General features: G+C 36.4%; 1 protein-coding gene across 1 annotated transcript in view; it reads left to right on the plus strand.

The window, feature by feature from the left end:
- The window catches only part of Rhbdd1 (rhomboid domain containing 1), a 132,539-nt gene that overhangs the window by 17,271 nt on the left and 100,669 nt on the right, over positions 1–14,599 (plus strand). Inside the window, exons 2-3 of the mRNA XM_013012306.1 lie at positions 7,856–8,356; positions 9,907–10,039. Coding sequence (XP_012867760.1) covers positions 7,924–8,356; positions 9,907–10,039 — 566 coding nt within the window. The 5' untranslated portion in view covers positions 7,856–7,923. The remainder of the gene's footprint in view (positions 1–7,855; positions 8,357–9,906; positions 10,040–14,599) is intronic.

Here is a 14,599-nt window from a genome sequence, read left to right on the forward strand (position 1 = left end):
TGAAAAAAGGAAATACTTCTTTTGAAATATTCAGTTAATAAAGGTTAGTTTTCACTAGGTAAAATGTATTTTGTACTACTTTTTAGATGCTTATAAGTATTATGGGTGTCCTCATTTTACTTGTGTTCTTCTGAGACCTAAAGAAGCTAATACCTTTTCAGAAAAATGAATTTATACTAACTTTATTAGAGAAAGAGGGAACTTTATTATTGTGCTGGACTAAAAAATTTTTAGTTACAGGCTCTAGAATAACAAGTACAAAAAATGATTGATGAAGTGTAAACTTGAAAACTCATGAATAATAAGATTTTTGAGTTGTAGGAGTGAAAAGAAATGTCTCCAATTCACAAACCATACTAAAACAATAAGAAAAAAATACATCCAATATTTGCATTTTTTTCTTTTAAAAATAATCTTCAAGTAGGTGTACATAGTATTTATCTTTAGTGTATATTTTGATAGACTATGCATCTGTTCTTTAGTCATATTTTTATTAGCTGTTATAGTTCACAAAACAGGGAAAATTTTGATATTGAGTATAAACATTTACTATTTCTGTAGCATTTTGTAAAGATGAAGCATACTAATCCAGTTTCTTTCAAAAATGCTTTTATGATCAAGTGTGTCAGCCTACTATATGTCATACTATTGAAGTTCACTTACATTTCTTCTCAGCGCTCCCTGTGATAGGGAAATGGTAGCACTGCAGAGTTTGCAGTGCTTGCTATGTTGTTTCTTGGTAGTTTCCCTTTCTTTCTGAAACTTCTTCTTGAGCTGAGCTTGTTAGATGATTACTTGAGAGTGAGGGTAGGATCTGAATACACATACCTGTGAACATGTTTTGTGGGACTTCAGGCAATGGAAATTTATGCATTTTTTCAGTTTCTATAGTTATTAGAGGAATGTACTATTTCACATTCATTAGCATGGTTCTGATAAAAAGATGTGTAAAGCAAATGTTTTTGAGAATTTAGTGAAAATGGAACCATCAGATACTGGTAAAGGGAGTATAGATTGGTGCAAAAATTTGAAAAACAATTGATTCATCAGAAAAAAATTGAACATAGAGTTCCACTACAAACCAGTAAATGGTAGGTATATGGCCAAGAGATGTGAACATACATTTTCAGATTTAATATTCAATAAGATCTGAGACCATTAAACTGCAAGAATATATACTAGCTATAAATCCTATTTCCAGTTGATTTCAGGGCATTATTTAATATAGCTCAAATGCAGAAACAACTAAATTGTCCATCCACTGATGGAATAGTGGAACCCAATATTGTGTAGCTATACAGTGAAGTATTACTTGAGCACAAAAAGAATGAACATACTAAGAATGTAGTACTTGCCACAATGTGGATGAACTTTGAAAGCCTGTTTTAGAGAAAAAAAAACAGAGACAAAAGGTTGTATGTAATTTTGTTTATATGAGATGTTCAAAATAAAGGCATTATAGAGATAGAAATTAGATGAGTAGTTGCCAGGGGTTGGGAAAATGACTGCTACTGCTGGTGGTATTTCTTTGAGGTCATGAAAATTGTTGGGATTAATATTGGTGATTGCACAACCTTATAGATATACTGAAAAATCACTGGCATATTAAAAAAAAATCAAAGCTATAATTCCATCTACTCAAGAAGTAGAGGTAGGAGATTATGATCTAGTGACAGGATGGCTACCAAGACTATTTCTCAATAAAAAGATAAGCATGGTAGTGTATGACTATTACCCCAGCCACATGGGAAGTCAAGATAGGAGGATTGCTATCAGGCTAATCTGGGGCAAAAAAAAAAGTGAGATCCTACCCGAAAACTAAGCAAAGCAAAAACGAATGAAAACATATTTCACTTAAGTGATAGGACACCTGCTCTCAAAGCAAGAAGCCCTAGGTTGAAATTCCATTGCCACCAAAACTAGAGATAGATAGATAGATAATGAAATAAGTTTAAGCATGTGAAAAGTCAGATATTATTAGCAAAGTACTGAGCCTAGGGATAGTTAGCCTTCCATACAGTCTTCCCAAAGAGTGCATCCTCCACTTTGATTTTTAAGCATATATTTGAAATATATTAATATATTAATTTACCAAAGGTATAAAATAATAATGACATAGTAGTAATCTTCCTGATGTATGTAAACTAAACTTTTCATTGAGTTTTAAAGAGAACCCTAGACAATTTAAGATGAGTTCAGTGAATAATTTTAGGGTTTCTTGCACTTAGAATCATTTAGAAGTTTCTGTTGTCAGAGCAGTATTTGATTACTCCCACTAAGATTTTGTGGATCTTTCTTGTGAAATTAATTTGGTTAGTATGAGACACTAAATTGGGAATAGGATTTATAGCTAATATGTATTCTTGCAGTTTAATGGTCTCAGTTCTTATTGAACATTAAGTCTGAAAATTGAGATATATACTGCCCTGGTAAATGGTAATGATGAAATATTTCATGCTTTGTAAGTAGAATTGAAAATCACTATAATTAGTTCCTTTTCCCTTTTTACTCCTTTCTTTTCCCCTTGAGACACATCGTTTTCCCAAGTTATGAATTCCATTTCTTTGTTTGTTCTAGATGCTTATTTTTTCTTATTATATACCTGTTTAATTTTTAATTTCTCATTAAAAGTAAATATGGCTAATTTTCCTGTCAGTATTTCAAGAAATCTTCCATTTCTCTCTGCCACAACCTTTGATGTAGTGCTGTCTGGTGTGCATTACTACATAATTAAAATGCTATTTTGTTTGTCAAATAGTTCTTACAAAGCAATTTACCAATACATTTAAAATGAATTAGAGATTTATTCCTATCAGGTTAAAATAGGTATTACAAAACTGTTCTGGAACCAAAAACACAAGTAGAATAAAATATATAGTGCCATGTGAAAGATTGTTACAGGTACAGGAAAAAATACTTAAACATATAAGTATTTTAACACATAGATTTGTAGTGAATGAGAGTCTCATTTGTTTATTGTGGATATACTAACAAATACTAATCTGTGTCATCTTGGAAATACTCTAAGGCCAGATTCTATGCCAGCCCCAGCATATTCATGGTAATGGCTTGGTGGCCCTGGGTAACTGTCATATAGCATGGCTGGAGCATAGTGTCTGGTGACATGAGATGGGGGTGGGGTACACAAGGAACTGTCCTCTGTTCTCAGCAATTGGAGGCTTATGAAGAATTTAGCTTCAGTTTTATTTCACAAGTACTCTAACCATTGGTGGAAAATGATCCAGTTAGAGACTGTTGATTATAATCATGTAAGTTTGTTGGTGGTTTAGAATAGCATACCAATCATGGAGCTAAAAAGAAGTAGATTGATAAAAATTGGAAGAAATGGATCCATAGCAATTTGTCTCCAGGATGTATTTGGTTGAAGAATTTGTCCCTTTATATTTGTATTAACATACACCAAAACCAAAAGTCAAAACATCATATCAGTTAAAAGGAAACGATTATGATGCAAGCAGTAAAAGAACACATTATGTTTGTTAACTGGAAATTGTTCTGGCATATGCAATGAAAGGGAATTAACATCATTTTTTTCCCCAAACAGATTGTGCTATATGAATAGACCAAATGAGTCCAACTTAATGTGATGAACTCCCATGGCCTTCCAATGTGTTTATTCCAAAAAGACTTGATGTTTTGGATAGGAATGTACATGTAGCCCATAAATGAGAGTGAGTGGTGGAACTAGTCTGAACTACATGTCCAAACATAGACTCCAAAATTTGACAGAATTGTCACCAACAGTTTCCACAAAACCAGTAACTGGCCAAAGGATAGTAAACACAGTCCTAGATTTCCTCTCCAGAGCATGGCTGGAATGTTCCATTCTGTGGCTACAGGAGGATTTACTGTGGTCCAGAAAACGAACAAAACTTGACAGGATGTATGGTAGCAGGGAGATGGGGGCAAATGGCACACAAGGACAATTTCTGCATTGTTGAAGTAAAGGACTAGATAGGTATTGTAAGTCCAGAGATGGGAAAAATGAGGGGATGAACAGATTTAGAATGAGCTCAGTGAGCAGTCTGAGGCACAGTGAAGTGGGAAGGGCATATATTTAGGAAGTAAGAGAGTGGTAGGAATGAGCCTACTCTTCCTTAGGTTCTAATAACTTGTTTATGAAGTTGCCGTCTGGGTTCAAGCTAGAGTGCATAAACCACTTCTAAAACCAAATAGATTGGACAGGATTTCATTTATTAGATAAGCTTCTATAATTAATCATTATCATTTAATAATGATTATAATAATCATAATTAGTCATACCTCTGTGACATCTTACTCAGCGTAACACTCTAAACATTTCTGTGTGTTTGATGGGTAGGACTTGAACAAAAGACAATGTATATTTTTTGTGTTCCATATCCTAGGACTTTGCCTGCCTGGGTTATAAGGTTAAGCTACAGATTTGATGTTCCAGCTGACCAGTGGGAGAGTTATTCTGTGTCATTCTGCGTCCTTTATCTTGGTAACTTGATAGTTTATCAAGAAAGGAATTATCTTGTAGACTTGTTATAAAATAGAGTTGATATATCTTTGCTTTGTACAGTTTAAACCTTAGACTCTACCTCCTCTGGCACTCTCATTGCCTTTGTGAAAGTGAATTCCATAAGGTACACTTTTCTCACTTTGGCCAGGGTCATATCTGCCTTTGCATTAAGTATGTATTCAGTGATGATTCAAGCCACATAATTTTTATTTACTGCATACTTTTATTTACTGCAGCAAGTATTTTGTATGTCCTTCAGTAAAGAGAAGTGGCCATTTAGGTTCTGAGCTTGTTAATCTTTTTTTCTTTACTGTACCTCCAGTACCTGATACATGGACTGGCATGCATTTGGCACTTCATAAATATTTATACATAGATGAGTGAATGAAGGGGCGGCTGAATCATCATTCTGAATGAAAGGATAATTTTGCTTTCAGAAATTAAGACAGCAGGCAGGCTATCTTCTCTATAGAAGATTATGTCCCAGAAACTTGCTGAGAAATCAAGGCTGAAGAATGTAAATTTGGAAATCATATGAAAAAAATTATAGAAACTCTGATAGTGAAAGCCCATGAGGGAGGGAATAAGGCAAGCAGGAAAGTGAACAGCAGAAGAAAGGGGGTTGGAAAGGAGGGTCAAGTCTTGGGGAGCAAGGTGGACCCTGGAGCAGAAGCAGCCAGCCCTTGAGAGTGTGGACAGAGCTGCCAGGTGACAAGAGTAAAGAGATCTTAGGGTCTGTCCAGAAGTGATCAAAGTGTCATGTGTCCCTCAGTGCCCAGTGTGAAGGAAGAGTGGAAGTTCCCTCCTTCATTTACGTTCTTCCTCATCCAGGGAAGCCTTTGTTTCAACAAAGAGATATTTCCGTTTGATTTTTGATTATTTAAAAAAAAATAGCCCAGCATCCAAAGGAATCTGTTTGCACTTATAAGAGTTTATTTTGTGATTTCTTTTAAATTGCTTACTGATCAATGATTAAGGCATTTCTTTTCTATTTCTATTAGAAGTAATAATGTCGTATATATTCACACATTTTATGTGTATACCACACACACACACACACACACACGCACGCACACACGCACGCATGCACGCACGCGCGCGCGTTTTTACCTAAATAGCAAAAGTCATAGTGATTAGAGAATTAAGTCAACTTGAGTTATAATGTGAAAATACAGCCATTTCTCCAGTGACTTGGTAGCTTTTCAGTTGAAGTTTAAAATGTACACATGAGTTGTATGTACACATATATAGTTGTATGCATATACACATGTATACATGCATGCAGGAACTACTTATCATTGCATTGGGTATGATACTAATAGTAAGAATCCATATGAGGAGAAAGAAAGGACAGTTGACATTTATTAAAGGAACTCATTTTCCCAAAAGACATATCATGTTTATAGAGGTGAACAAAACAACTACCATTATTTAACACTTTAGTTATTCAGGGCATAGTTTGGTAAACCTTGGGTGAAAGTGTTACTCCTAATTTATAGGGAATAATATTCAATGCATATATGTAAAAATGAAACTAGAAAAATTGAGGGGACGGATGGGATGGAGAGAGATGGAGGAGAATATGAAAGGGGTGCTACTGATCACAATTCATTGTGCTCACAAAGTGACATGTTGACTTGAGACCTCTTTGTACAACTACTTAAAGAGAATTTTTAAAAAGAAAGAAATTGAGGTTCTGTAAAGTTAAGTGATGCCTTTGGCCACAGAAGTAGTATGTAGGAAAAGCAAGTTCATTTTCACTCCAAGGCCCATATGTCATCTAGTGTGCTGAGTGACAATCCTTTTGGTGTCAGAGTGAGTTATCTAGGGTCAGGAGCTAGGTTACAAAACCTCCATAAGGAAACATGAACCACTAAATGAAAACTTTTTCAACATCCCATCCTCCAGTCTGCTATTTAACCTTATCTACATCTGACTGTGATTGTTTTTCTTCCTGTTAAAAGGACTTGCCCTTTTCTTCTTGCCAACCACCTGATTCTTTTCTTTTTTCTGCCTCTTGCATCCTTATTTGTATCTCTCATCTGTTAATAACTTCTTATGGGCATAAACCAGGCACTTTCCAAAGTAAATACCATCTATATTAATAATTTTTGCATAACGAACTACTCCAAAACTTGATGAAGTAAATGGAGTATTTATTTAGCTCACTGTTCTGTGAGTCAACAAATAAAGTTGGACTCAGCTGGACTTAGTCTATGCATTTGTGGTCAGTTTGTACAGCTTTGCTTCTGGGACATTAGTTGGTCAGTGGACAGCTTCTGAGACTTCAAGAAAGAGAAGACTGCAAAGCATCTTGAAGTCTAGGCCTGGAACTCACAGGGTATTCCTTCCTCTGCTTTTTATCATCCAAAGCATGTTACAATACCAGCCTTTATCTAGGGACTGGGGAATAGGAGTTTGACGTGAGGGACTCTTGTCAGTAACTGCAGTTCATGCTGTCAGACTATAGTCCTGCCACCACTGGGGGCACAATTGTGTGCTCTGGGTTCCTTCTCTTACTGTGTTTAGACCACTACGTGAAGTTGGCAGTCTACTTCCTACTAGGAAATTAGCTCCTTAAAAACAAGAACTGTGTTCCAACCCAGGATTTGGCACACAGTAGTACTTTTTTTATTTTTATTTTTTGCCAATCCTGGACTTGAACTCCATGCCGGGGTACTACTGTCCCTGAGCTTATTTTGCTCAAGGCTAGCACTCTACCACTTGAGCCACCGCACCACTTCCAGCTTATGTGGTACTGAGGAATCGAACCCAGGGCCTCATGCATGCTAGGCAAGCACTCTACCACTGAGCCACGTTCCCAGCCCCACAGTAGTACTTTTTAAAAGGTGATGTTTTCATGAAAATGAAGCATTTAGGAAGTTGATACTGGACAGTATAAAATTAGGGGTAGAATGTAGCTAGTAGCATCTTAAAACTCAGTTGTCAGCATTTTGAATGGAATTGGTAAAGAAGCCTAGCCAGGATTTTTGTGAAAGTGACCTGATATTTGCATATAGTTTCTGTAGCTTTTCCATCAGGTTATAAAAGTTTTTAATAAGAAGACAAGTCATAAGTTCATGACATATTTGTCAGAGAAAGCATACCTGTCCGTTAGCTGGTCCATTGGGACTTGGGATAAAATTTCTATTTTAGAATATAAAATGATAAAAAAAAAAGTCAGCTAGCAATTTGAATGTTACTCTGACACTGAAGATAAGACATTGAAAATAAATAGTTCTGTTAGAATGGGAATTAAGATGTATCTAATGTGTGTTCCTATTTAATTGAATGTTTTGTCAAATGTGCTAATTATTAACAAAAATTCACATATATTGTGTATTTTAGGTTCAGCTGTTGGTACATCTTCCAGGATTCCTCAAACCTGACCACTGGGCTCTTCCTGATATCTAACCATGCAGCGGAGATCAAGAGGCATTAATACGGGGCTGATTCTGCTCCTTTCTCAAATCTTCCATGTTGGGATTAACAATATTCCACCTGTGACACTAGCAACCTTGGCTCTCAATGTCTGGTTGTTCTTGAATCCTCTAAAACCATTGCTTAACTCCTGCCTTAGTGTAGAAAAGTGTTATCATCAGAAAGACTGGCATCGTCTATTACTTTCTCCTCTTCACCATGCCGATGATTGGCATTTGTATTTTAATATGGCATCCATGCTCTGGAAAGGAATAAATCTGGAGAGAAGACTGGGAAGTAGATGGTTTGCGTACATTATCATCACATTCTCCCTACTCACTGGAGTGGTGTATCTGCTTTTGCAATTTGCTTGTGCCGAATTTATGAATGAGCCGGACTTTCAGAGGAACTGTGCTGTAGGTTTCTCAGGTAAGAAAAACAAATATCTGAATGAGTATGCATGAGTTGAGGGTGTGACTCTGTGATTCCCCAGTTAGTATGAGGACTGAATCCTGAGTGGCTAAGGGCTTCTGGGGCCTGCAATTGAATAACATACTGACTGGAGCACAAGGAAGCCATCACTTCTGCTGTTGCACATTTTGCTGCATTGTTTACTTTTGGACATTCTGGACCAGAATGCACCAGAAGGTGGTTTTATGGAAGATGTAGTATTAGAAGCATTCACTAATCCCATCACGGTAGGGCTTCAGAGGGACACATAAGGGTATTTGTGACAGGGAGCTCTAGAAAAAAGGTGAATATGCTACCAACTTGTCTAAGACACATGAGGTACAGAACACACTCACATGCAATGAGTTACATGATACAAATTGATTACTTACAGATAGGCAGCAAGTAACAACAGAAGCTGGTCCATATAGCTCAGAAAGGTTTCATAGGCAAATGTAGTCTCAGTTAGGTGTGCCCCACTTGCAGTACAGATGAGGAGTCTCCCCCATCCTTCTCCCCCCAAAAAAGTCACATTACTGAGCAAAGCTTTGAAGGATATCCTGTTCTAGGAGGGACTAAAACAGAGTCTGGGCTGATCTGGTCAGCTTGCCCTGACCAGTAAGAAGCCAGTAAGAAGGAGGACACAACTGATCTAAGGTAAGCTACCTGAAACACCATCCTGCCTGTCTCTTGATTTTCTCATTTAAGTGACTATTTCATGCCCTCCCATGGCATGCATAACAAATATTAGGTGCCATTGTAATTATCTTACATAAGCTCATTGAATTTAATTCATACAACAGATCCACAGTGAAGGGGCATCATCTTGGTATTATAGACAAGGAAGTAAAATCTAGTGAGTTGAGGTGACTAGTTCAAGATTACACAGCTAGTAATTAGTCAAGCAGAGATTAGAGTCCATTCTGCCTGCTTCAGCTATGCTATGCATTGCCTCTCATATCTCCTCTTTAGTTGTTCTGGTTTTACCAATATTACATGGAACTGAAATTGCTACCACAAATCAAATTAGCTGTTCTAAATAATAGAATGTAAAGATGAAAAAGGAAACAAAATCCTGAAACAAGGAAATCAAATTTGTCTATTTTCTACAATTTTCCTGCTTTCCTACAAACCTGCACTCTTAGACATGGAACTACGGAAGCAAGGAAATATGCCTTCCCTTCAGTTTCTTTCCATGGATATCAGAAAAATATGTATCACTGGCAATTTTTTATTGAGTTAAAATTCATATAGCATACATAAAGGCAATTGTTTTAAGGTGTGGAGTTCAGTGGTATTTAATACTATTGCTGGTGTCTCATTTTCATATTTCTGTCAAAATGAGCTTCCATATTAAGAAGCATCAAAGAGATGATTGCCCTAAACATTGTCTTTTTAACAAATTCTGGGTTATAAGGAATAATTTTCAAAGTAAAAAGCTGAGTAACATTTAATTAGTTTTCTTTTTAAGTGCTGATTCTCTCCACATTTGGATTGTTGATATTTATGTGTTCTTTATTCTCTTTTAGGAGTTTTGTTTGCCTTGAAAGTTCTTAACAACCATTATTGCCCTGGAGGCTTTGTCAACATTTTGGGCTTTCTTGTACCCAATAGATTTGCTTGTTGGGCAGAACTTGTAGCTATTCATTTCCTCACACCAGGGTAAGTGTTTACTCTTAGAGAATTAAAACAAAGAGCTTAATTAATGTTCCATGAATAAGAATTATAGTAATAATTAAATACAGTTTTTTATCATTAAGTGTATTTTTTAACTTTAAAGACAGAAGGACATTTCTGGGCTTGAAATGTCATCTACTGAGCTGTGTAATTTGGGGATTCATGTTATAGCAGTTTCTGTTTTTCTTGTCTTCTTAGTAAACTAAGAGTTGAATAATACTAAGCAACAATAATACTTAATTTTAATAAATTTTCTAAAGAGGCATATAGAAACTGTTACTAGGAAGATTAAGAAAAAAGTAAGATGCATTTCTCTAATGCTTTTTAGTCATTTCAGCTATGACTCTTAAAAAACTAAAGAGCCCAGTGCAGAAAACAGATCAACTCTGGATTTTTTAGGCTGGTAGAAGCATTGGCTCCTAAACCCTTTGCCTTTATTCCTTTGTTGCTGTGGCTAGCCCAAAGGTTCATCTAGGGAAAATCCTGAGATTTGAGGAGTGTAGTTCATACCTGCTGATTCAGATGTTTTTTTTTTTTTTTTCTGTGCAGATGAGGAGTTTAGTGGAGACATTCAGATTAAGAGACTTACTGCTTGTTGTGGACATTAGACTAGATTCCGACCTCTTAAATCCTGCCCTAGTACTCCTGTTCCTGTGGTAGTTTCCCTATTTTGTTCCTTACTCTGAGTTTTTAGAATAAAAGGGGTAAATTTGTGTTGCATCTTCCACCTGCTTCACTTAATCTGTACTGTGCAACTGGAAATTCACGGTTTGTTTGCATATTTTTACTGTGGAGACCCGGGCACTCTTTGGAGAAGGGGGAGATTTCAAGATTTCAGAAAGGCTTAGCAAGAAGTAAGAAGGAATTATTCCTTCCGTTTTCAGTGATTTTTTTTTATTTAAGACAAAAGCTTTTTTTGGATGTGTATGTGTGTGGTTGTGTTAGATGCTGTACCTCATTTGAGATATTCTTATTGAGTCCTTCTTTAATGCTAATTTCCCATCTTGGGCAGCCATTGGCAGCTGCTCTGTAAATGGCAGTGATGTGGCACTGAACACCATTCATTTACAATTGTATTGTTACATGTGACAGGTCAAGGAAGAAAGCCTAACAAAATCTTCAGAGTTCTCTTTGAAAAAGGGGCCAGTAATGTCTGCCTCTTATCTGAACAGCCTTCTCTATACCTTGTCAGTCACAGCTCCCTTACTTGCCTGATGTGACTAGATTTTTCTATGTAGATGATTGCCTCTTGTATGTGACTGGCAATAACCAACATTCATATGAAAATGACTCCCTCTGGTACTTGAACTTTCATCCTATAATGAGTCCTCCAAATAACAGGACCTCTAATATTCTCATACAACTATTTCTGAAGAGTTCATAATGCATTTTTTCAGAGTCCCATCTTTATATGGAAAAGGCATGATTGCAGGTTTCTATACTATGCTTACTCTTGTGTGGATGGATCTAATATTCTGAATCTGAGCCTTGGAATTAAGTGAAATTTCCTGTCTTGAAAGTTTAAAAGAATAGGTCTATTGGCTTAAAAAAATTGGCTGCTTTCAATGATAGCCTTCTACTATTTAAGCATCTACTACATGTGTCCAAACAGACTGAGCTAAACAATGGTCTGGGGTACCTAAGAAACAAGTGTTTTAAGATGAGATGACCTTAGAAGAAAAAGAGAAACTAAAGTTCTCATTTTTTGTATTCTTATTTTCTTGGTGGTTGTCCATTAGAATTTACATCGTGGAAACACTTTGTGGTAACTCTTCAGGACAAGGCCCATTTTTGTTGTAGAGCTATATGGGCTTCCCTTCTGCAGGGAAAAAAAAAATCTGCTAAAGCAAACATTTGATAGACCTGTGGGCTCCATGGAATTAGAAATTTTCCCCAGTGAGGTTGTGTTACAGAAAAGCCACTCTAAATAGGCAGGCAGTGTTGACTACCAAGGTAAAAACTCATTTGCATGGTGATTTTACTTTTCATAGATCTTGTGTGTCCTTATTTAATCCTTAGTCTTTAGTCCTCAGTCTTCGCTTGTCCTTTTATTTCCCTCCGTATCCTTGTTCCCTGATAGGAGAATGTGTTTGAAGAGCTATCAAAGTTCCCGAGGTCATCCAGAGGGATATAGATGGTTGTTCATGCCCCTGAGGAGGTTTCCTTCATTCTCTTCAAGAACTGGTTCCTTTCTCCTACTTCTCACCCGACCACCATGCTATTGATAGAAGGAAGGGGGAATGGATGTCAGGTTTTTTGTTGTCCAGTCCAAATTATGAACCTCTACAGTTTTTCATATGAATTTTAGACTAGACAGGAAAGTGAAGCTCAGAAAGGCCCTTCAGAGAAAGAAAGCTACTCAGTGGCAATCTAAAAGGCAAAGGTCGGTTGTTAGGACCATCAGTGGACCTGAGGCAAATCAGACAGCCTCTTTCAGCCTTATTTTCTTCATTGGTAAAATGGGAATATCACTTTCCTCTCCTCTTGTGTCTTATAAGTAACTTAAGGAGCCAGAGGTAACTTACATCAAAGTACTTTATAAATGAAAAGAAAATGGATGTAATCCTCCCAATTTGAAATAAATCACAGAAAACACACAGTATCCCTAAAAAAGGATCCTACCTACTTTTGCTTTCTAAAATTAATAAGAATAAATCATGTGCCATTTAATTTTGTTTGTTTGAATTCTATTCCTCACTCTTTTTTGTGATTTTTCTGTCAGAATGACAACAGTCTACAAATACCCCTAAGCTATTCACAAACAGTAATTGGGCAGATCATGACTGCATTTGGTCCTGAGAGTTCTAGGGAATAATGTGACAGGTTTGAAAACATTGATGCCTTGGCTTTGGGCTCTGCTTTATGCGAATATTTGACAAAGTTACTTTGATCCTACTAAAAATACCTTGGTTAGAATTAGAAAAAAAATATAAAAAACAAAAGATGAAACAAACAAAACATGACTTTGTGATTCATTATTATATTACTACCTGTTTTGTTTCCTCCTTTGTTTTTATTTATTTTTTTCTAATTCAGGAGATTGAACTTGGGGCTTTGCACAGCCCACCACTGAGCTACATCTATCACTTTTACTTACAGGTTTATTAGATAGGGTTAGTGCAGTGTTTAGGGGCTATGACCCAAAAGCAAGGGATTGAGGACAATGAATTATCAAGGACAGATCTCAAGTTTTGAGAGTTTCAAGCTTATTTGATTCTTTGAACCCTCTTCAAGGGAAGCACAAAAGCAGACACAAAAGGAAAAAATGTGAAATTGAAAAAAAATTTGCAAATTTTCAGGAGCTGATGAATATTACAGCATGATGGAGTCCATGTGAATCATACTAATTCCAGGCACTCCTCTATAGTGTTTTCTTCCACAGTTTTTTGATACAAGCTCTTTGATGTTCTCATATGAAAATAATTTGAGATAACATTTCTATGGAGAGAATATTATGGCTACTCAAACTTAATTTCTTATTATTGAGAATTTTGAAAAGAGTTGATAACTCATCATGTCAATGTTTAGAATTATTATCCAGTGGCAAGGCTTCTATCAAGAAGTCTCCATATTTGAGCTATAAAATTTGAGACCTTTTCAAGTTTGCTCATCCACTAATATCAAATGTCCTTTGAGTCAACTTGAATATTGCCAGTGACCTGTAATGACATGGAATGATGGTTTTCTTTAGTACGTTGTGCTCAATTAGCAAGTCATCTAAGTGCTTTACTGATGTTCATGGATTTTGTCTTATTTATTAATTGTATTACCAGAAATTTAAATTCAGTTGATTACTTATTTATAGCATTTGATATGATCTAGAATTTGAGAGTTACAAACATAAATTCTGATAGTTTATGTTGTATGATTTTCAAAAAGGAAAAGGAAAATGGAGCCTTTATAACTTCATACACTACATTACTAGGTATGTTTGTGATAAAAAAGAATTTCTGTTCAATTTCTTTTTTTTTTTTTTTTTTTTTGGTTGTGGGGCTTGAACTCTGGGCCTGGGAGCTGTCCCTCAGCTCTTCAGCTCAAGACTAGTGCTCTACCACTTGAGCCACAGTGCCACTTCCAGTTTTCTGACTGGTTTAATGGAGATAAGAATCTCACCGACTTTCTTGTCCAGGCTGGCTTTGAACTATGATCTTCAAATCTCAGCCTCCTTAGTAGGTAGGATTACAGGCTTGAGCCTCCAGTGCCCAGCTCTGTTCAATTTCTTTTGATTCTGCTCTAAAGAGAATTGAGTCCTGTGCTGATAGTTTTACATACTTGATGAGTGGCAGTGTTTTCCAGATGGGCTGTTACTCTAGCATGGTAACCATGCTGCCAGTACTGGTTGCCATGGGACACTTGAAAGTGCCCTGTGACTCTTCTCCTGTGCCTCCTGTTAAAAATCAGTGTTAAGTACATCTTGCTGGGGAGTAGCACTACTTCTGCACTGTAGTGACTAGCAGTGATGAAACTATGTACACTTCCCCCAAATGACTTTAATGTAGTGATAGAATCACATAAATAAATGTATCCTGACAAGCTAAATGTATC

Source organism: Dipodomys ordii, unplaced genomic scaffold (assembly GCF_000151885.1).
Source record: "Dipodomys ordii isolate 6190 unplaced genomic scaffold, Dord_2.0 Scaffold1, whole genome shotgun sequence".
Classification (NCBI taxonomy): domain Eukaryota; kingdom Metazoa; phylum Chordata; class Mammalia; order Rodentia; family Heteromyidae; genus Dipodomys; species Dipodomys ordii.